Source organism: Nothobranchius furzeri, chromosome 6 (genome assembly GCF_043380555.1).
Source record: "Nothobranchius furzeri strain GRZ-AD chromosome 6, NfurGRZ-RIMD1, whole genome shotgun sequence".
NCBI lineage: Eukaryota > Metazoa > Chordata > Actinopteri > Cyprinodontiformes > Nothobranchiidae > Nothobranchius > Nothobranchius furzeri.
The window spans coordinates 35637555-35658905 of NC_091746.1; the positions used below are offsets into that span (position 1 = coordinate 35637555).

Consider the following 21351-nt stretch of genomic DNA (forward strand, 5'->3'; position numbering starts at 1 on the left):
GCTGTTTCCTGATGGCTGGGTTCCTCTGTCCTTTGGAGCTGGTGCGGGGCAATCTCGGGCCACATGACCGCGCTCGTCACACTGATAACAGCGGTCACTCCGAGTGCTTCGAGGTCTCCTCACCATAGTAGGCTGAGCTTGAAACACCCCTTCTGTCTCCTCTTTCTCTGCAACATCAGCTTGGCGGGCATGCTGTGGTGGGCTGTGAGCTTGTGCCCTCTGTGAGGATTGGGCCGTCTAATTAGGATCCTCTCTGCTTGCTCTGCTTCTTGGAGAGCTTCCATGAACATGTGGGGTCTGGCCAGCCGAACATGTTGCCGCAGGTGTTCTGGTGTGAGGCCTTGGAGGAAGGCATGGAGTGCCAGTTCATCACATACAGCCGTCGAGAACTCGGGATACCCCTGTTGGGTGTGGAACCTCACATCAGCAGCGAATGTACCCAGACTCTCGTCCTCTTTACGGCAGTGGCTGGTCAACTTCTCTCGGCTCTCCTCTGCACACAGGCGTTTGCCAAACCTCCTCTCTAACGCTGTCATCAGGACTATAATCCAGTTTTGAGATCCCTTCCCAGATGCCTCAACGCCCACGCATATCCTGGGCCATCTGACCTCAGGAATTCACATGATAGGGTGGGGCCAGGTTTCACAATGAGCTCACCCGAAACTCCGGCTGAATAGGACCCACACCCAACCTCACACCTTGGCTCATGTGTTTATGTAGAAGGTCATCAGGGGGTCTTTTGTTCCCTCTTCGGGAGAAACTCCCACTGGGTTTAAATCTGGGACTCTCCACCATTTCACCTTAGAACTGAAGAAGCCTCTCGGATGAGAGATGAAACGTCTTCAAGCAACTCAAAGAAGTCCAGACGCTTTTCTTTCAAAGCTCATTAGACTACAATGACCTGAATGACTGAGAACCTTCACAGACAACGAAAACTGTTGTGTTAAAATTATTAATTAGTATGATTAAAATGGCCCAAATTGCTTTGATATGTACAATAAATTCCAAAAGTGTCAATAAAGTGACATTAAGACAGATATGGTGTGGTGATCCAAACAGTTCTGTTGTAGGATATCCTGCTCTCATTCTCACAGCCATTTTCCTCAAAAGCAGTTTTTTTCACACCTCATAGTTTCTCAACTTCTCTGTTGTGTATTCTCTCCATCGTGATAATAACGGCGCACCGAGCAAAAGAGCGGGTGTCTCATAGTATAACCATCCGTGTGTCACTGAAGGAAATTCAGATGAGCCACAGAGTTGCGTGTGTAAATGGGATGGTAATTGAAACTCCTGTTGACTTTATTTGTCAAATCAAATTCCCTCTGGGATTAATAAAGTATTTTTAAATTGAATTGAAATGCAGGAAAAGCCAGTGTCTGACGGCTGCAGAACCAGAGATCGCAGGTTGACGCCTGCACCGTCTCTAGTAGAAGCGCGAGCCTGCAGCAGCAGCAGACGTCAGCGGTCTCCAGCTCTGGAACTGTACCTTTGTCTTCAGCGAATCGGCCCTGGTGAATTACCATGTCGCTCGTCTCTCCACCATACCGGAAGTCTCAAAGGCTGTGGTTTTCATGTATGACCACATCCCCTGCATCCAGGTACTCCATCACGCTGAGTCAGTGAGGATCTCGAATATGACAGAATGACATGAACATCTGATCGATGTTGGTAAAATCATTAATCTGTTAAACTGCCAGAGGCAGAAGTGAAGCATCTCCAGCTGTCAACTGGACCAGATTACATTTACTCATCTGTTGGCTTGGATTATGTAAAAAAAAAATCTGAGATCCTAATCTTTAGTTCAAGACTCTCACACTTCTCATCTGAATTCAGCTTTTCCACTGTTCTTTCGTTAAGGTCTTCATCTTCTACCTCCAGTAGTAGGTGTCCGATGTTAGAAGGGATGTGACTCGACACCCAGCAGGCAGACCATCAGAACTCAGTGAATGTTTATTAACAAACCAAACCAGAACATGGGTTTTAACTCAAATACATTTCTAAACAAACAAGGCCCTGTACCACACCCTGCTTTAGTAACAACTCCTCTCCAAAAGTACAAAAAACAAATTTAGCAAAATTTTTTTTTAAAAATACAGTTGATGTTTAGGATATAGTCAAATATTGACCAATTATGTCCTTTCCAGACTAGTATAAAACATGACGGGTCTATTAAAAGCTTTAAAAAAAAGAGGTTTATTTACAGCTAAGAGGTATAAAACACATGAATCATGGGTAATTTACTCCTGACAGCTGATCCACTGATTAGTGTGAGAGCTGCTGAGGAAGAGTTAAGGCACTGTGACACCTCGCAGCTGACTGGTCTAAGGAGGAAGGGGGTGGGGCTAGGAACTGATGGTGGGGGGATTTCCTGAAGGAGGCTTCGGATGGTGAGGGGGTGGGAGTGTCTGCGGAGGAGGAGGGCGTGGAGGCTCTGGTATTCCGGTTCAGGTGGTGGGGGCTTCGATGGGGTTTGGTGGTGAGGGAAAGTGGCTGCAGCTGCTCGGTGTAAGGCGAGGTGTGTCCACTGTTGGACGAGTGTGTGTGCTCGGTGTGTGTGGCAGCCGGGGCAGCAGGTGAGGCCAGCGTTGTGGTGGGGGTCGCTGGGGAGTCGAGTGAGGAGGCGGGGCTGGCCTGAGAGAGGTGGGTGTGTGTCAGGTGAGACACTGTGTGTGGCTGTGTCAGTTGAGGCCGTGTGTGTGAGGTGTGTGTGTGCGGAGCAAGTGTGAGAGGAGTGTTTGTGTGTGGCACATGTGTAGGGGGGGCATGTGTGTGTGGCGTCCCCTCACAAGGTTTCTTCAGCTGTGGAGGGAAGTCTTCTTCAGCAGCTGTGGAACAAAAACACAAAGCTCATTAGAGGAAGACACGTCAGATATGTCACGTATGTGTGTCGTATGTCACGTATGTGTGTCACACGTCACATATGTCACGCATGTGTCACATGTCGGCTATGTCACATATAGGGCTGCAACAACGAATCGATAAAAATCGATTGATTCGTTGTGTTGCACAACCTTCATTTAACAGTCAATGCACACAGCTCATGTTTAGTTGGTAACAGAGCAGACTGAGGCAGATCAGAACGAGAGAGACGGTGTTTTGATGAGGAACGACACACTTAGAACTGTTGCTTACTGACACACCATGTGCTAATGTAGGTGCTGTCACTGGTGTGGAGGAAAACAGAAACCAGCAAAGACACATTGGCAGAAATGGTTTGGGATCAAAAGTGCAACTACGGGCAGATTATCTAATGCTAGCAGGTAGCAGGCTCACGATCAAGTGGGGTTCCAAAAAACATGATGGTTGTGAAACTAAGAACATCTAAACTCTACAAGTGGAAGAAAAGTCCTCCTCATCCTGTTTATTCTTAGCTAACTGCAGCACTATGGAGCAGAACCGCTGGAGTCTGGTTTGAGTCTCCTCTGCTCAACACCTGCAGGAGTATGGCAAGCCATTGTTGCATGCAATTCACAAACGTGTTTATCTGTGTATATGATTTAAACTGGATTTTTGCTAACCTGTACATAATAAAGACAACCTTGAACCTTGAACCTAAAATATGTCACTGTTGCATTTTTGCAGGAGAAATGAAATGTTAGCGCTTCCAGCAGCTTACTACTGACCAGGTTAATGAAATACATTACATTTTACTGATCACAGTTTAATTATGGATATATTTAGGGGATAGCATGTTGTTTTGCATGCTGTTGAACTGTTTTCTAATCGTGTTTTGATGTTAAAGTAAAGGAAGGAGAGAAAAAATGTTTCCCTAGCAGTTTTTAAATGTTTCCGTTTAATCAGATTAATCGGGTCGAGAGCCCATCTGATTAATCAATGATCCAAATTATCATTTGTTGCAGTTCTAGTCACACAGCCTGGCCTGCCAGACTCGTCCTCGCTTCTACTTGTTGTTTTAAAGACGTGTTCAAGTAATTTAGAACAGAGGAAAGAGCCGCTGCGAACTCCGCTTCAGTCGCCATGTTTATGACAAACTCGGCATTGTGGTGTGTGACGTATGCTAGTCAGAGCTGATTGGCTCGGTTAGAATTCTCAGGGGTTGGGTTATTTGAATAGGAGAGTTCCCAGACCCTTTCTCTATGCAGAATAAAACAGAGGAAGAGTCTGGTAGGCTAGGTTACTAGTCACGTATGTATTTCACATGCCACACTGCAACATGTCTCATCCTTCCAAGCATATTCTTCATCCAGATAACACTTTCTCCAATAAGTAATTTTGTTTGTGGAAAATCAGCTTCATGGCTGATTTTGTGTTATTGGGTTTTTGGCAGAACGTGCACTCCGGGGGGAACGCATCTTCCGTGAGCACACTGATCTCCTCGAAAGACAGTCTGGACGTGTGTCGTGACTTGGGACCCTTTGTGGGGCGACAGACAAACCACACAAGTCTGATTCCAGTCCATACTCAATTATTGACAACAACAAGAGCCACCAGAACCTCCTCCACCCCCCACCTCAAAAAACAAAAAACAAAAAAAAAACACGTGTTGTCAAGGTAACCTAATTGGCTGACTCCAAGGCTGCACTCAGACAACTTTTCCAAACAACAAACTAACTCCCAACAGAACATCCATACAGTAGTTTACAATACAATATAAACAGTTAATGACAACCCATTTCTCTAAGATTTATCATATTCAATTTTTCTTAGTTTCTCACAGGAACCTCTGCTCTGTCCCGGCTGCGTTTACAACCTCTGCAGCCAGTACCTCGATCTCGCTGTCAAAGTTTTGTTTTCCCCGGGAGGAACGCAGGGAATCCCCTCATGAGCTGAGGACATGTTGTGACCAAATAATTGAGGGTGTTTCTGTATGTAAATGACACGAGCACCTGGGTACGTGCAGGACGGATTTATCATCACTCAGTTGTGGAGGAACATGAATACGAGAGGCTACTGACGTTGAATAAATCAGGATTTTTGCCATTTTTAGAAAACACTGGTCATTTCATTTGTAAGAAGGAATAAAAGGACAGTCTGATGAATGAGGGCCCTGGTTTTTCCTAGAACATTTTTTGCCATATTGCTTGAAATGCTCTTCACATACTGAAGGCAACCAGTAAATTAAATGTTTGTAAAACAAAAGAAAACATTTAATCACTTCTGAAACATATGATCCTAGAAAAACCTCATCCAATCATGTGCTGGTCTTCCTTCTCAATGACTGGATCATAATCCACCCATCAAACGGCTCCTCCGAACGTCTCTCACACTGCTGCTCATAACACTCTCGTTTTCTGCAGAGCAGGTGAGCAGGGAGCTAGCCGAGCTGCCTAGAGTCCTGTTCTGTTAGAAAATGTTGTTTGAGTTGTTTCACATGTTTAAAGCCCAATTCTGTTCTTGTTGGGAAACGCTTAGGTGAAAGAGTCAGGAAATGCAGCCCAGTTTCAAAAATATGTGTGTGTGTGTGTGTGTGTGTGTGTGTGCGCGTGTGTGTGTGTGTGTGTCAGACAGAAATTATGGAGTTCGGTTCGTGTTCTGAAAGTTTTGCTGGTTAACTTAAAAATAAGCCAAGAAAGCTACAAACTTCCTTAAACTTCATTTTTAAAAAGCCACACGCTAAATATGCTAGGATACTTAATTAGAGAGGGAAGAATTGAAATGAGAGGGGGGAAGCTCGGTTTGGAGTCGGTTCTGGAAATTCAAACCATAGCAGCTCAGCAGAGCTGTGTGTCTGTGTCCCAAGCAGATGTAGTACCATTTTCTGCAACCATCAGATTCTGTGACCAGGGTGCAAAAAGGGTGGGATCTTTGAGTTTTTTTTTATCTCCCAAAATGTAGATTGCTTGAATGATTTTTTTCCAAGAACAAATATGGCACCTTTAATTTTACAGCATCACGTTGTGTGAATGTTCGTGTCTTCAGGGGATCTTACAAGATGTGTTTGGGTGGATTTTAACTTGTCAATTTATTTTAAGCACATTAAATAATCCAAAGTTTTAACAGAACAGCAAGCTGACAAGTCTTTCTGCCCTTTTGACACATCTAAATGTTTAGGATCATCTAACAAATCTCAACATCAGATAAACATAATCAGATAAACATAACCTGACCATCAAGCTGAGTGTCGTTCTTGACTCTCTTCCTCTTCTTCTTTTTACCCTGCCAAACAGAATCAGACGAGTGTTAAATGATGTCGGCTAAGGACGAGCCTGTGCTTCATTAGGAGTGGACTCACATAGTTGTCTCTGGCTGACCAGTTGGGATAGAGCTTAGAGTGGAGGAGTCTCTCTTTACGAGCCATCTCATAATATTTGGCTTGCTCTTCTTTGGACAGAGAATGCCACTGTGAACACAAAACAACAGAAACAATAATTGACCCTTATCATGCTTAACTTTTAGCGACCGCTACCAAAAGAGCGTCCTGTTATCACTAGTAGCAGCTCATATACCACAGTTTGGAAACGACTGCTCAACATATTTTTAAAATAATTTCCCCCCCCCATAAGATTCTGACGTTCTCAGCTAAAATGATTTAGTAATAAATGTTGGACTGAATAGAGAAATGAACTGACCCTCTGTCCCAGGATCTGGTTGATGGTGGCACTCTCCTTTACTTTACACAGGGCCACCACTTTGGGCCTCTCCTCCCTCATGTACAACATGAAAGCGTTGAGTGGCTTCTTGATGTGAGGCTTCTTTTCCTCCTCTTTCTCGTGTTCAGCAACAGATGTCATCTTCCTGCAGGACACACGTGTCACACAAGCATAGTTCACAACTACAGAGTACATGACCCGCACTTGTACAGCGCCTCTCAGAGTAAGGACTCCAAAGCGCTTTACACTACAGTGTATCATTCATCCATTCACACACACACTCATTCACATGAGCTACGATGTAGCCACAGCTGCCCTGGGGCGCACTGACAGAGGCGAGGCTGGTTCGAGGGATCGAACCTGCAACCTTCCGATTACTGGACAACCCGCTCAACCTGTTGAGCTACTGCTGTCCCAGAGTAAATCTAATCACGCTGTAATTCAGTCTCGCTTCCTAAACAGACACGTTGTCATTTTGAGCCTCTGAGAATGAAACATGAGGCAAGTCATTTATTTTACCCAGGCTGGTAGCCGCTGCTGCCTGCAGGCTCCTGCTTCACGGCGGGAACGATGGCAGGGTGGGGAATCGATGACTGGGGATTTAGCACCAAGCTGGGAGAGAAACTGCTGGGTACCAGACTAGAGAAGAAAAATACACATGTGCCATTAATACCTAATTCAACAGAACATAAAAAATAATAAAAGCTACAGAGAACTTTCCAGCAGCAACAGTCGGGCCTCAGACGAGGCCTGTAGCTAAATGTTTTACTGTGGTACTACACGAGACAGAAGAATCGGTCCAAACTAGATCTAAACAGTAAGTCCCATCTAAGGGAGGTTTCTTCTCTCACTGAAATGCAAACATCAGAAAAGAGTTAATGACCCTTCCCACCGCAATATTTCACATGAATTAATTTCACATTTGTATTAACATATACAAAACTCTCTCACACACTCTCACACACACACATTTTGTATTCCAGAAGATATTTATTTCCCCTTTTCAGAGATTCTGTTTAGAAAAATCATTTGTAAAATTCAAGTATTCTCTGTAATGTTTAAATGACAGTTTAAAACTTTTAAAATGCCTTTAATTCTATTAGCCTGATGCTTGTTCTGAGTTTCTGTAAAAGACTAAAAAGTTTAACTACCGACAGTCAGTCAGGGTGAACAGATGGCGTTTATTCAATTCAATACTGATGGATGGAAACACCTTCGTGAAGCAAAATGCCAAATTCCTAATAGAGCAGCTGTTATTATGAATATCCTTAAATATAATATGTTCATATGCTTATTTTCAATATTGACTAGTAAGAATATCATGGATATATTGCTGTTGCTATGTAGAATAGGAAATACAAAGAGGTGTTGATTGATCAATATGATTTCATGATTTTTTTTCCGATGTTAATCCATTTCTGTTTTGAGATCATTATGATTTTATGACTTTGTTTTATTTTGTTTTGATCTATGTGAAGCACTTTGTGATTCTGTCTGTGATAAGTGCTACACAAATTAAATTTATTTACTATTAAATGTTCAAACGGCTTGTGTTTGTTGATTTAACAAGTTCATCTGTCAGTATACTCATACACCATAAGATTAATATTAAGGTTTTAACATTCACTTCACATAAGTGTGTAAAAAACATTTACACTTCACACGGAGAATTAACCTCCGAGTATCTGAGAGAAGGAGTGACTTTCTGAGGTCTTTGTCAACGCCTCTTAAATGTGTCAAATTCTGATTTGTCTACATTTGAACACAAGAAATTAATATAGTTCTTCAGCTGCCTCCTGGTTCGGCCGACCAGTGAGCATGCATTTGGAACCATCCTCTCTTTTGACTCCAAGGTCAAAGCGTCTTTGCAACACTTGTTAGTGGTTTCAGACACAATGGCTCTTTTAAGGCTCACCCAACACCTCAGACAGACATCTAATCTGCAGACCCTGGTTGCATCTCATGGCCGGTGAAAGCAGAATACAAAGGGAGCTACGACTCTTTGGTCTCGATGTCCAGTGACCTCACCACTCGGGTGGCCCTTCCTTCGGACCCCCGAGAGCAACAGTCACACAAGGGTATCGTAGACGCTGCACACTGGCACCGGATGGTTTAATAAATAAAGTTTAGCTTATCAAACCATACAGCCAGAATGACTTTTACAACCCAGACTCCACAATCTCTCTGATACTCTCAAGGTTTTGCTAAAACATCTAGCTTCCATTCCATCACTTCAATTAAAACCTGTTTGTGTCTAAATGAAGGTGATGTTACTGTTCATAGAATAGAAATTCATGTTGAAGTTAGGATTATTCCTCATAAAATGTGGTTAGCTGGCTCATTTAAAACACATGATTTTTTAAGGATCCTGCCTCTTGAAAAAAATCGGAATATTTAGGAACTGGAATCGAAACAAGGAATTGGAATTGTTCAAATTCAAACAATGCCCAACCCCCATCTAATATACAGGGCAAATTCCAAATTATTCACAAGTTGTGCCAAATAACACTTAAATATCTCAAAAACTAAACCTCAGATCTGTTATATGAGAGGAAATGAAGCTGAAGAGTTTGATGTATAACATGTGCCAGGTATGTAAAAGTTGGGTCACTAAACGAGTGAAAATTGATAGATATTTTCCATTATTGCATTATTAGGTCAATATCGGCCGATAACACCGGACATCCCTAGAAAAACGGCATTATATTTTTGGACCACAAATTTATCTAGCAGTTGTAGCTTGAGAAGGAGATCTGACTTGTGAAACACACCGAGTTGATGGTTTTATCAGCAGAAAAGTAAAGTGTAGATGTACCTGGGCATGGAGGCATTCATGGCTAAAGCTGCAGGAGAGAATCCTCCTGTGATGGGATACACGGGTTGTCTCGGCCTGCAGACAACAACAAACTGCATCAGGCTGGAAGACCAGAATGATGTCACACACTTCCTGTGTGGTTCCTTTTGTTAACGTGATATTAGGTCAACATGTCTGATTCAATACCATCTCCACTGGAACACCGTCAGGTCTAACTGGGATGGCTGACAAGGTGTGGTTGACTGAAAAAACCTTTCTCCTATCTCCTGCAGTAGCTTCTGATAGAACATAGACTGTGAAACTCTAGAATTTGAAAATCCTGACAGAAATTCTGTCACCCATGGACTCACAAAGGGGAAGGCTGTTGTTGGTTGTTGTTGATCCAGTTATCAGCAGAGAACATTTCGGCTACTTTAAGCTAACTGTTAGCATTAGCAAAATGACCACACAGCAGAAGCTCCTCCTGCTTTTGCAGGGTATCTGCAGGTTTAAGGGAGCCAAATTTAAGACTTTTTAAGACCTTTTATAAGGCCACTTTGACCAAATTTAAGCTTTTTTTTTTTTCAATTAAATTTAAGCTATAATTTCCAGCTATTGCCTGGAACCGGTGCTAACCATGTTACGAACGTGGGATTAGCCATCTAAATACCATTAAACTTGCACTTCCCCATGGCACAAGCTCCCACTAGCTTAACTAGCTAATGTGCTCATCTAAAAACAGCCCCTTTTCACAACCAACTGAATGTGTACAGTTCCACTTATGCAAATGCCATACACAAAAAATGCTGAACACAAACTAGAAATTCACAAAAAATTAGAAATAAAAGAGTCTTATTAATTGGGTCTTTGGTAATTTAAGACCTTTGGAAACTGTATTTAAGGATTATTTGTCATTTTTAAGGATTTTTAAGGCCTTAAATTTGGAAAAGCAAATTTAAGACTTTTTAAGGACCCGCGGATACCCTGTTTTGTTATTTGTGGAGATAAAATATCCATGTTGTAAGTCAATGGTAGAGTCATGTTGCTGTTATCCAATCTGGGGCGAGATGTCCAGATGTCAGAAAATAAGACTCCTAAACCTGCTGTCTGAAGCTGTGATGTGGGCAATTTTTAGGTCCGAGAGACGGGGCACTGGTATGTTTTTCTCACAAGACTAAATTAAAAGGTATTTATTCCTACTAGAGACCACTGCAAATGTATAGCTTAAACAAATCAACCACTCCTTTAAAGGAAAAAAAAAAATAAGTTATATGCTCTCTTTCAGTCTTCAAGACGCAAAATCTCTTTCTTACACAAAAATTCACCAACCAGCAGTGATTGAAACATCTGATTAGAGGTCTTCACTTGTCTCCTGATTCGATTACGATTATTGGGTCAAAGATTCAATTTGATTCGATATCCCGATGCATCACGATTATTTCATATTGATTTGTTTTCATCGATAAATAGAAGATGCAGTGTTTCCCTTACATAGGCGTAGCTGAAATCCCAGTGCCACGCCTACAAGATCCCAAGTTTTATTGATTTTTTTTTGTGCCGTTTCCCGAAGAAGCAGTGGGAACTACTCTGTTGTTGCTTGTGATAACAGCCAGCAGGCAGCAAGGAGGAGGAAGCAGGGCAGGGTGGTTACAGCTAGGGATGAGCCGGATACTCATTTCAGACGAGTATCCGGTACGGATAAAGCATTTTTGAGGAATACAAGCATGAAACGAGTAAAGCTCGTAAATATCTGTAATCGTGCTGAAGGAAAATCCTCATTGGGTAACTGACTGTCTTCACGCTCTGTGATTGGCCAATCACATAGAGCGCCCGCCCCTCCCTACACACAAAACTCTGCTCAGTCCGTCTGGCCCATCCACACACGCGCGCGTGTGCAAACACCCACCCACCCAAACACCAACCCACCCCCACCCACACCCACACCCCCACCCACACCCCCACCCACACACACACCCACACACACACACACACACACACACACACACACACACACACACACACACACACACACACACACACACACACACACACACACACACACACACACACAGTAGAATCTCTGTGCTTGCTTCACTGTTGCTCACGTTTCTTCAGCTCGCCTCTTTTTCGGTTGAATATTTAAAAGTGACTTTTTTCATAACGTACGTGGTGCGTTTGACTAGACAGAGCTGAACACGGTTCATGCATGCGTCAGTCACTGCCTCCGCTCCGGTCGGGTTTTTTTTAATTATTATTTTAACTCTCTCTCTCTCCCTCTCTCTCTCACACACGCACACACACCTCAATCAACATTGTTTTGTTTAACTGTGTGTGGGAAAAATGCCAACAACGTTAGGAAAAAATCAGTTTAATCAAATTAAAATGAAATGGTTCTAGTATTTCATATTTCCTAGTTCCTACTGCATGAGTTCAGATGCATTAATTCATACACTTAAATAATAATGTTCTGATTTTACTGAAAAACTTGTTCTGTAATAGTTCCTTTACTACTGTGGTCAAAAATATTTAATCTCAATTCTGAGGCTGCTCTGTAAACAGTTTTCAAATAAACAATACACATAGCAACTTTTTATCAATTCAGACCACGCCCACTAATTTCCAAATAACAAGGTACATTCATCTGTGTATCTCCTTTGATCCGCATTAGTGATATTTTCAGCACCAGAACAATGAAGCAAAGAAACAGATTCCTGAGTTTATGTTAGTAATTTTATTTATTAGGTGCATCTGATCTGTTCTATTTTTCTCTGAAATGAGATCAAATCAGTGCTTCTATGGGTTGTCTCCTCTCTGCACTAGAAACATTTACTTTACTATACCGTTCACTGTAATGCATCTCGATGTTCTTAACAAATAAATTAAATCAAAGTTATTGGTCAATAATGCCAAATATGTAAATTTGTGTTTCAGTCATTTTTATACTGGCTAAAAAATACTTCATTAAGTCTACTAAGCAGGGGTGTAGAATGTTTTTAATAGAGTCAGCCCAGTAATGATCTTGGACCAAAATAAAGGTGGCAGAAAGTCAAATACATGGGGGCAGAAGGAGATGTTTTTCCAAACGCCAAGAAAAATTGAATGCCAAATCCCCCCTGCAAAGTGTGTCACTGAGAGTTTAAAACAAAAATTATTTTTGTGCAAATATTGGTGTATTCACCTTTAATACTAGTTATTAAAATGCAGCAGTTGCTGGACTGGTGCAGTTCAAAGTGGAGTGCAGCAAATAAAACAATATTAACATAAAGGTGAGATGTGTCATAGGATTAAATTACCTATCTGATGGATCTCCTTCACTAACCAGCTAACTACAAACCTTTCCACTAACCTGTCCTGTGGGACCCTCACCATGTAACCCTCATGTCCATGCTGTCTCTGGAGGAGCGGATAGGAAACAAGATCTCCTGTAACCTAGAATGAACCAAAGCTTCTTCCCAGTTTTTTAAATTGAATTTAACATCAGTTTATCATCATGAAACAAAAGAATAAAGTGGAACAAAAACCTCTATCTTTTAATTCCCTTTCCTTTTAACTTCTCCGTGTCCCTAAATAAAAGAGACAGATGATCACGCTGCAGCCGCCATCACTGGCCCTGCCCCATCCCCAAGACCGGATCTCCCAACATCACAACAAGCAGTCTGACTGAGCGCTTCGAGGAGAAATAATAATGAAATTATGAAAATAATAATGCGTGTTTGGCGGCGCGTCCTCCGATCCTCTCTCGTGTGTGAGCATGTCTCTCTCGCTCTCTTTTGGTCGCTGATCAAGCGAGCGGAGCGGGCCGCATGACAACCTGCTCAATTAACAGAATTCACAGCCCAAATCCAACAGAACCAGTTGGGCTGATTCGGTTACAGTTCAGTCTCAGGTTACTACTCCAGCACTCAGCCCTGCAGTACCACATTAAGACAGATTTGGATGCTGCACTGATGCTGCCGTTAAAAAAACAAAACTACTTTCCACGATAATCGATTATGGCGAACTCTTCTACGATGCAGGATCGTTTATGTCCGCATCCCGATGCAACGATTATTTGATTATTTTCCTCAGCTCTACATCTGATAGACTGAGATGTAGGCGAGGACTAAGTAAAGATGTTAACCCAACAGTCTTATCATAATTCAAATTCAAATTCAAAAATACTTTATTAATCCCAGAGGGAAACTGATTAACTAACTAACAAAGTCTGCCCAAAAGAGCCGTACTTACAGCCAGCCAAGAGATCGGGGGATCTGAGCCATGCCGCCAGGAGAGACTGGGTAGCAGGAGGTGTGGGGGCTCCTCGACGTACCTGGTACAGGAACTGCAGCACAGGGTAAAGGTCAGAGCAGAAGGAAAACTAATTTTGGAATTTGACAGGTGAAAGCAGGCTGCTTACCTGGGTCAGAAGAGAAGCTAGGTGAGGCCCTTTGAGGGGAGAAGGCCTCAGGGCTGTAGGATAGCAGTGGGTGAAGGTGGGTCATGTGGGGGCGCTGCACCACAGGGACGCTGTTGGACTAACAAGCACACAAAAGAAAAGGGCATGAAAAGTTCATTCTTATCCATTGCTTAGAACTCTGTGATGCCGATACTGTTAAATGTGCTGAACGTTTAAACGTGTGTAGAGACCTGCTGCCCTCTGCTGGCAGACAGCTGCAAGTACAGCAGCTGTTGGATGTTTAGAAAAACAGAAAGCTAACTGGAGCTTTTAGTCTTCCTGAACAGTCAGATTTACCATTTTTAGTTCTTTGCAAAAGTCTTAAGTAGATCTAATGTAACTGCCAATTACAGCTCTATAAAACCTCTGAAATGCTTAGGATTCTACTTCAGTTTACACACACACTTATGAGGTCAGTTGTGATAAAAAGCTTTTTGTCTTTATGCTTTTAGTTTTTTAGATAAATAGTGGGTCAGTGTCAAGGAACCTTGCCTTGATGTCTTGGCCCCGCCCCGGTTGCCTAGGAGATACGTCATCAGGAGCCGCCAAGATGTGTTCGGTTCCAATGTTCAAGTTCTACTGAGGCGTGTGTTCTCCGTTTGTTAGCCGTTTAGCTAGCTGAGCAAGGACACACGGGAGGTGTCTTGTAGCCTAGACTTGGCCAAAAATTACCCACAATACACCGCAATATTTTCAAAAGGACGGCGGATCAGAAGCTGGCGGCTACTTCTGTGACAATTTTCAAGTTTAAAAGTAAGTCAACTAATTTAAAATGTTTTTTTTTTTTTTAGTTTCCAAAGAAGTTATCCATTGTTGTTAGTTGCTTAGTAGTTGCAGCTTCGGTGGCTAGCGGGTAGTAACTCGCTTATATTTTGAATTTAATAAACATATACACAATTTAAAAAGTAAAATGCTCATTATATATTTATATTGAAACTAATACATATAAAATATAACGTTATCTCCCATGTCATGTGACATTACGTGACCGCCGTGGAAGCCGCGGTCACATGATGCAAGACTGTTCCATTTAACCGTTTTCTTTGACCAAGGAAGGACAGTGTCCTTGTAAGCAAGGCGCCTTGCCTTGCAAGACATCGCCTCGCAAGGCAAGGCGCCTTGACATTGAGAAACACCCGTGTGAACATTAAGTGGATGTACTCGTTTGTGAAAGCTTTGGTTAAACCTTTAGACATCTTTCTAATAAAGAAAATATTCAAAAAGCAAATAAATGAAAACACTTTTCACAACATCATCTGAAACAGTTTAGTTTTGTTGCTGTGAAGAACCAGGATAGCTTTTTCTCACAGAAATGTGGTATTTTTCATCTGTTACACAACATCAAACACGTCTGACACTTATCTCCATTAAACACCTCAGATGGGAGGGACCTGCGGTGCAGAAGCTGAACTCACGCTGATGAGTACAAAGTTCATGGTCAAGGAGAAAATCACCAACAGCATGCAGCTGTCTGGGTCTGACCAGTGTGAACAGCAAGTGTTTTTATGTACAGTCAGGTCCATAAATATTGGGACATTGACACAATGATAATATTTTTGGCTCTATACACCACCACAATGGATATCAAACGAAATGAACAAGATGTGCTTTAACTGCAGACTGTCAGCTTGTATTTGAGGGCATTTACATCCAAATCAGCTGAACAGTGTAGGAATTACAACAGTTTGCATATGTGCCTCCTACTTGTTAAGGGACCAAAAGTAATGGGACAATTGGCTTCTCAGCTGTTCCATGGCCAGGTGTGTGTTATTCCCTCATTATCCCAATTACAATGAGCAGATAAAAGGTCCAGAGTTCATTTCAAATGTGCCATTTGCATTTGGAATCTGTTTCTGTCAACTGTCAAGATGAGATCCAAAGAGCTGTCACTATCAGTGAAGCAAGCCATCATTAGGTGGAAAAAACAAAAGAAACCTATCAGAGAGATAGAAAAAAACATTAGGCGTGGCCAAAACAACAGTTTGGAACATTCTCAAAAAGAAGGAACGCACCGGTGAGCTCAGCAACACCAAAAGACCCGGAAGACCACGGAAAACAACTGTGGTGGATGACCGAAGAATCGTTTCCCTGGTGAAGAAAACACCTTTCACAACAGTTGGCCAGATCAAGAACACTCTCCAGGAGGTAGGTGTATCTGTGTCAAAGTCAACAATCAAGAGCAGACTCCACCAATGTGAATACAGAGGGTTCACCACAAGATGTAAACCATTGGTGAGCCCCAAAAACAGGAAGGCCAGATTAGAGTTTGCCAAACATCTAAAAAAGCCTTCACAGTTTTGGAACAACATCTTATGGACGGATGAGACCAAGATCAACTTGTATTAGAGTGATGGGAAGATAATCTATCACTAGATCAGGGTACATCTGTGGTGCTTCTGTTGTTAGATCTGACGGCAGCCTTTGACACAGTCGACCACACGATTCTACTCGATCGCTTGGAACGATGGGTTGGGATCAAAGGGTCTGCTCTGGAGTGGTTTAGATCGTATCTCCACAACAGAACATTCAGCGTTAAACTGGGTGATGTTTTTTCATCTTGGGAGGGGCTCCGCTGGGGGTCCCGCAAGGAACGATCCTTGGTCCTCTTTTGTTTGCCATTCATCTGCTACCTCTGGGGTCAATCTTTCGTAAACACGACCTATCATTCCATCTCTATGCTGACGATTGCCAGATTTACTCTCCATTGTGTCAGGAGAAAGGTCACTCTATCCAGTCCTTTGTGTCCTGTCTTAACGAGGTGAAGTCTTGGCTAATGGCATACAAATACCGCAGCAATTTCCTAATGTTGTGACTTGGCACACATATGGCAATAAAAACTTCTGATTCTGATGGCCAACGTTCTACATCTGAATGAGGGAAAGACAGAGCTCATTGTTTTTCACCCCAACAGCAGGAATGTGGATCGTTATGCTGATCTTGGCCCTCTTTCTCCCTACTCAAAACCAGTTGTCACCAGTCTGGGGGTGAAAATTGATGCTGGACTTAAATTTGATGCTCACATCAATTCTGTGATCCGGTCCAGTTTCTTTCACCTGAGACGCCTTGCAAAAATCAAGCATATGTTGTCGAGAGCCCACCTGCAGCGGGTACTGCATGCCCTTGTTATTTCTAGGCTTGATTACTGCAACTCTCTATATGCAGGGTTGTGTCAGTCATCACTGCATCGCCTACAGGTTGTGCAGAACAGCGCAGCCAGGTTCCTGACTGGGACCAGGAAACGGGACCACATCAGTCCGGTTCTGGCCTCCCTGCACTGGCTTCCGGTTTGCTATCGCTCACAATTCAAAATCCTCGTCTTTGTTTATAATTTATTCCAGGGTGGTGGTCCCCCCTATCTAGCCACACTCCTGAACAGACACTCCCCATCACGCGCTCTGCGCTCCTCTGACCAAGGCCTGCTCGCTGTCCCTCGTTCTAGGTGTCGTACTCGCGGGGACCGGGCTTTCTCAGTCCTAGCACCGTCACTCTGGAACGAGCTGCCACCCTCAGTTAGGCTGTCCCCATCTCTGCCAGTCTTTGAGTCGCCTTAAAACACACCTCCTCTGCTTGGCATTTCCTGAACATGTTTGATTCGGTCCTCTTTTATGTTGAATTTATTTCACAGTTTTCATTGGTTCACTCTATCCCTTGTTTTACACATTTTTCTTCTACTAGAATGTTTCACCTATTTTGTAATTTGTATTTTGTAATTTGAATTGCTTTTATTTTTGATTTATTCAATATATTTACCTTCTACTGTACCATGTTCAGCGCCTTGGGCTTCCTGATAGGGTTGTGGAAGGCACTTTATAAATAAAGCTTTGATTGATTGATTGATTGATTGATTGATGAGTATGGAGACAGAAATGAACTGCTCATGATCCTAAGCAGACCACCTCATCAGTGAAGCATGGTGCTGGAAGTGTCATGGCGTGGGCATGTATGGCTGCCAGTGGAACTGGTTCTCTTGTATTTATTGATGATGTGACTGCTGACAAAAGCAGCACGATGAATTCTGAAGTGTTTCGGGAAATATTATCTGCTCATATTCAGCCAAATGCCTCAGAACTCACTAGACGGCGCTTCACAGTGCAGATGGACAGTGACCCAAAGCATACTGCAAAAGCAACCAATGAGTTTTTGAAGGGAAAGAAGTGGACTGTTTTGCAATAACCAAGTCAATCACCTGACCTGAATCCGATTGAGCATGCATTTCACTTGCTGAAGATAAAAATGAAGGGAAAATGCCCCAGGAACAAGCAGGAACTGAAGACTGTTGCAGTAGAGGCCTGACAGAGCATCACCAGGGATGAAACCCAACATCTGGTGATGTCTATGTGTTCCAGACTTCAGGCTGTAATTGACTCCAAAGGATTTGCAACCAAGTATTGAAATGTATAAGTTTGATTTATGGTTCTTATTCTGTCCCATTACTTTTGGTCCCTTAACAAGTGGGAGGCACATTTGCAAACTGTTGTAATTCCTACACCGTTCACCTGATTTGGATGAAAATACCCTCAACTAAAAGCCGACAGTCTGCAGTTAAAGCACATCTTATTTGTTTCATTTGATATCCATTGTGGTGGTGTATAGAGCCAAAAATGTTAGCATTGTGTTGATGTCCCAATATTTATGGACCTGACTGTAGCTGAAAATAGACAGTTCTGTGGCTCTGTTCTCCTTCTAACCTTAGATCTGCCCTTTTAGCATCACTGAGTTCAACAGTGACCTCTCAATGATGCAACTGCAGCATGAGTCTCACATTCATGTCTCCATTACTACAGCTGATTTCTGTAGAGTAAATCTAGTGTGTATAAAGTTAGTCCATGTGTGCACAACATGCATGCTATTTTAGTAATGTGGAAGAAAAAGGTCGGAATGTTTCCGGCTTAGATCATCTAAGTTCTGGTCCTTCTTACTGCTCTGAATTCAGACTTCATGTTTTTCAGTCAGTCACATGCAGCTGCCAGCAGGTTGCATTTTTTTACATTTCAAACTTAATTGAGAAGAATAATTGTCTCTTTAAAGCTACATCAATTTAAAAATGAAAGAAACTGCACTAAAATATGCTTTACAACTCCACAAAGGAGTTTTTATTCTTTTTCTAAAACGGTTTTCATCCACTTTCACATGGTGACAGAGTCAAGACTACCGCTTTTGCCAGAGAAGAGGACAAACTAGTTTCGGTGACATTTTTATTAATTTACACAAAGCCTGTGTGCTGATAGTTTTAAACCTTTTCAACTAGTGTGTGCATGCGTGTGTGTGTGTTTTACCAGGGGTGTAGGCGGAGAGTCTCTGTTAGCTGCTCTTCCTGGTATGTCAAGCAGAGGCCATTGAATCGGCAGGTACTGAAGAGAGAGGCACAACACACACACACACACACACATTTGAAATAACGAAAAAACATCTTTACTGTTTCTCCAAAGTGTCTCAGCAGCAGGTGCTAACCAGTCCTGATAACACAGAAGATCCATCATCTTCGTTGCTGCATTTGGTTTCACAACACTCCTTTGATTATTTCCCCCACAGATAAAAACACATGAACTCAAACTGAGCTAAGTTAAGACAAACACACGGATAACTGCAGGATGACAACTGGATGTTTAATATTTAGGAATAGTCTGCTTAAACTCTTTTTGAAATAGTTTATAATATATATATATATATATATATATATATATATATATATATATATATATATATATATATATATATATATATATAATAGCCTATACTACATTTGCCTGTATTTGTATAGCACCTTCTTAGGGTTCTACCACCCCCCCAGGGCACTTCACAACACAATCAGTCATTCACCCACACAATCACACGCTGATGGGGATGAGCTACGATGCAGCCACAGCTGCACTGGGGCACACTGACAGAGGCAAGGCCTGCCACCGGTCCCTCCACCGGCAGGCAAGGCAGGTTAAGTGTCTTGTCCATGTTATGTTATGTCCATTATTTCGGAATTAACATCACACTATGAATGTACCTCTACTTGACATCTTTCATGGTGCTCTCACAAGCACTGGAGCAGACAAATATACTTCCTCCATGCAAATCTATGTTTAGTTCGATTATCCAAAACAAGGATTTACTATCTAGAACATTCTACAGTACCTCAAAAGGCAGAAATATGCCAAAAAATAATAATCACCTAAGCTAGTCCTCCCACACAATAAAAGTGTGTCTAACTTACCTCGGGGGAAATTAGGGCTGTCAAAAGCATCTCCTTTAAAGTCGGACTCATTATGATTCTAAGAACTTTCTTCAGACCAACATCCTCCATAAATACTCATCAGATTACAATTTGCAACAATCCACTTTGCTGTGGTATTTCTTAGCTCTTCTTGCTTTGGTTTATCCACCTTTCTCCTAGCCTTTGCATCCAACTTGCTCTGTTGAAGCCTAAAGGGAAAGCCCCCCCCCCCACCCCCCCACTCTCAACTCAACATAATTTTTAGGTTAAACTCTGTTTAAAAAAGTTTTTTCCCTTTGTTTCATTTTGTTCATCACTTGTTCTGAAGGTTTTCACTAGTTTTACCCCACCCAAAACAGCGGGAGAAAATACTCAAACTGAGATGAGCTAGTGATGCCCATCTCCAACATGTTTACATTCCTTCGGACAGACACGGACACGCACATGCTAGCAGCGCACTTCCACAGGAGGAAGAGGGCATGTAGATAAGAGGCTGTCTGAAGACAGGGCACACCCTCCCTCTCACCTTCTGTTTCTCGCTCTCTCTCTCTCACACACACACACACGCATGCACGCACACACGCATGCACACACACACACACACACACACACACACACACACGCATGCACGCACACACGCATGCACGCACACACGCATGCACACACACACACACACACACACACACACACACACACACACACACACACACACACACACACACACACACACACACACACACACACACACACACAATCACCAATTAATTGGCATATTTATGGTCTGTGGCAGAAAGCTGGAGAACCCATGCAGGCATTAGGAGAAAATGCAAACTCCACACAAAAAGAAAACAGCTGAGCGATGAACCTGTAATCCTCTTGCTGTGAGGCAAAAGGGTGATAACCATCATGCAGATCTGGAAGTTTTTTTTTTAACCATGATAGCTCTTATCTTCAACTACACCTCCCCCACTTGCTGCAGAAACAGTGGGATGTGCACCCACACCAAACTACTAGAGGAACAAGAAATTCAAACACAGCCGGTCCACACAGTAACCTGCATCCTTCCCCCATTCAGAGGCCAGAGGAAGCTCTGGCTGCGCACTAACTGGATCCAGCTGTTGGAAATACCAGGACAAACACAGTCTATTACTGAGGGAAGCATTAAATCACTTTGTGAGCATGGGGAAAGTTATTAGATGTAATGCTGTTTATAAAACATTATGGAGCACACAGAGCTCATTCTACACAAAAAAAAAAACATCATCAGGCCAGAGCCAACTCTCAAGGCTCACCATGAGGCTGTGGTCATTAAAGCATACTGAATCCAATCAGTTATTTTTTTCCAAGTGTTAAAATGTGAAACTAC

The 21351-nt window shown here is 42.5% G+C and overlaps 1 protein-coding gene across 1 annotated transcript in view; it reads right to left on the reverse strand.

Annotated features, from left to right (window-relative positions):
• Positions 1-1932: 1932 nt before the first annotated feature.
• Positions 1933-21351, reverse strand: part of LOC107395259 (transcription factor 7-like 1-B) — a 32163-nt gene continuing 12744 nt past the window's right edge. The window contains exons 4-12 of the mRNA XM_015974598.3: positions 19057-19131; positions 13742-13859; positions 13573-13666; positions 9367-9441; positions 7071-7190; positions 6531-6696; positions 6194-6301; positions 6069-6117; positions 1933-2825 (exon numbers count right to left, since the gene is read on the reverse strand). Coding sequence (XP_015830084.3) covers positions 2263-2825; positions 6069-6117; positions 6194-6301; positions 6531-6696; positions 7071-7190; positions 9367-9441; positions 13573-13666; positions 13742-13859; positions 19057-19131 — 1368 coding nt within the window. The 3' untranslated portion in view covers positions 1933-2262. The remainder of the gene's footprint in view (positions 2826-6068; positions 6118-6193; positions 6302-6530; positions 6697-7070; positions 7191-9366; positions 9442-13572; positions 13667-13741; positions 13860-19056; positions 19132-21351) is intronic.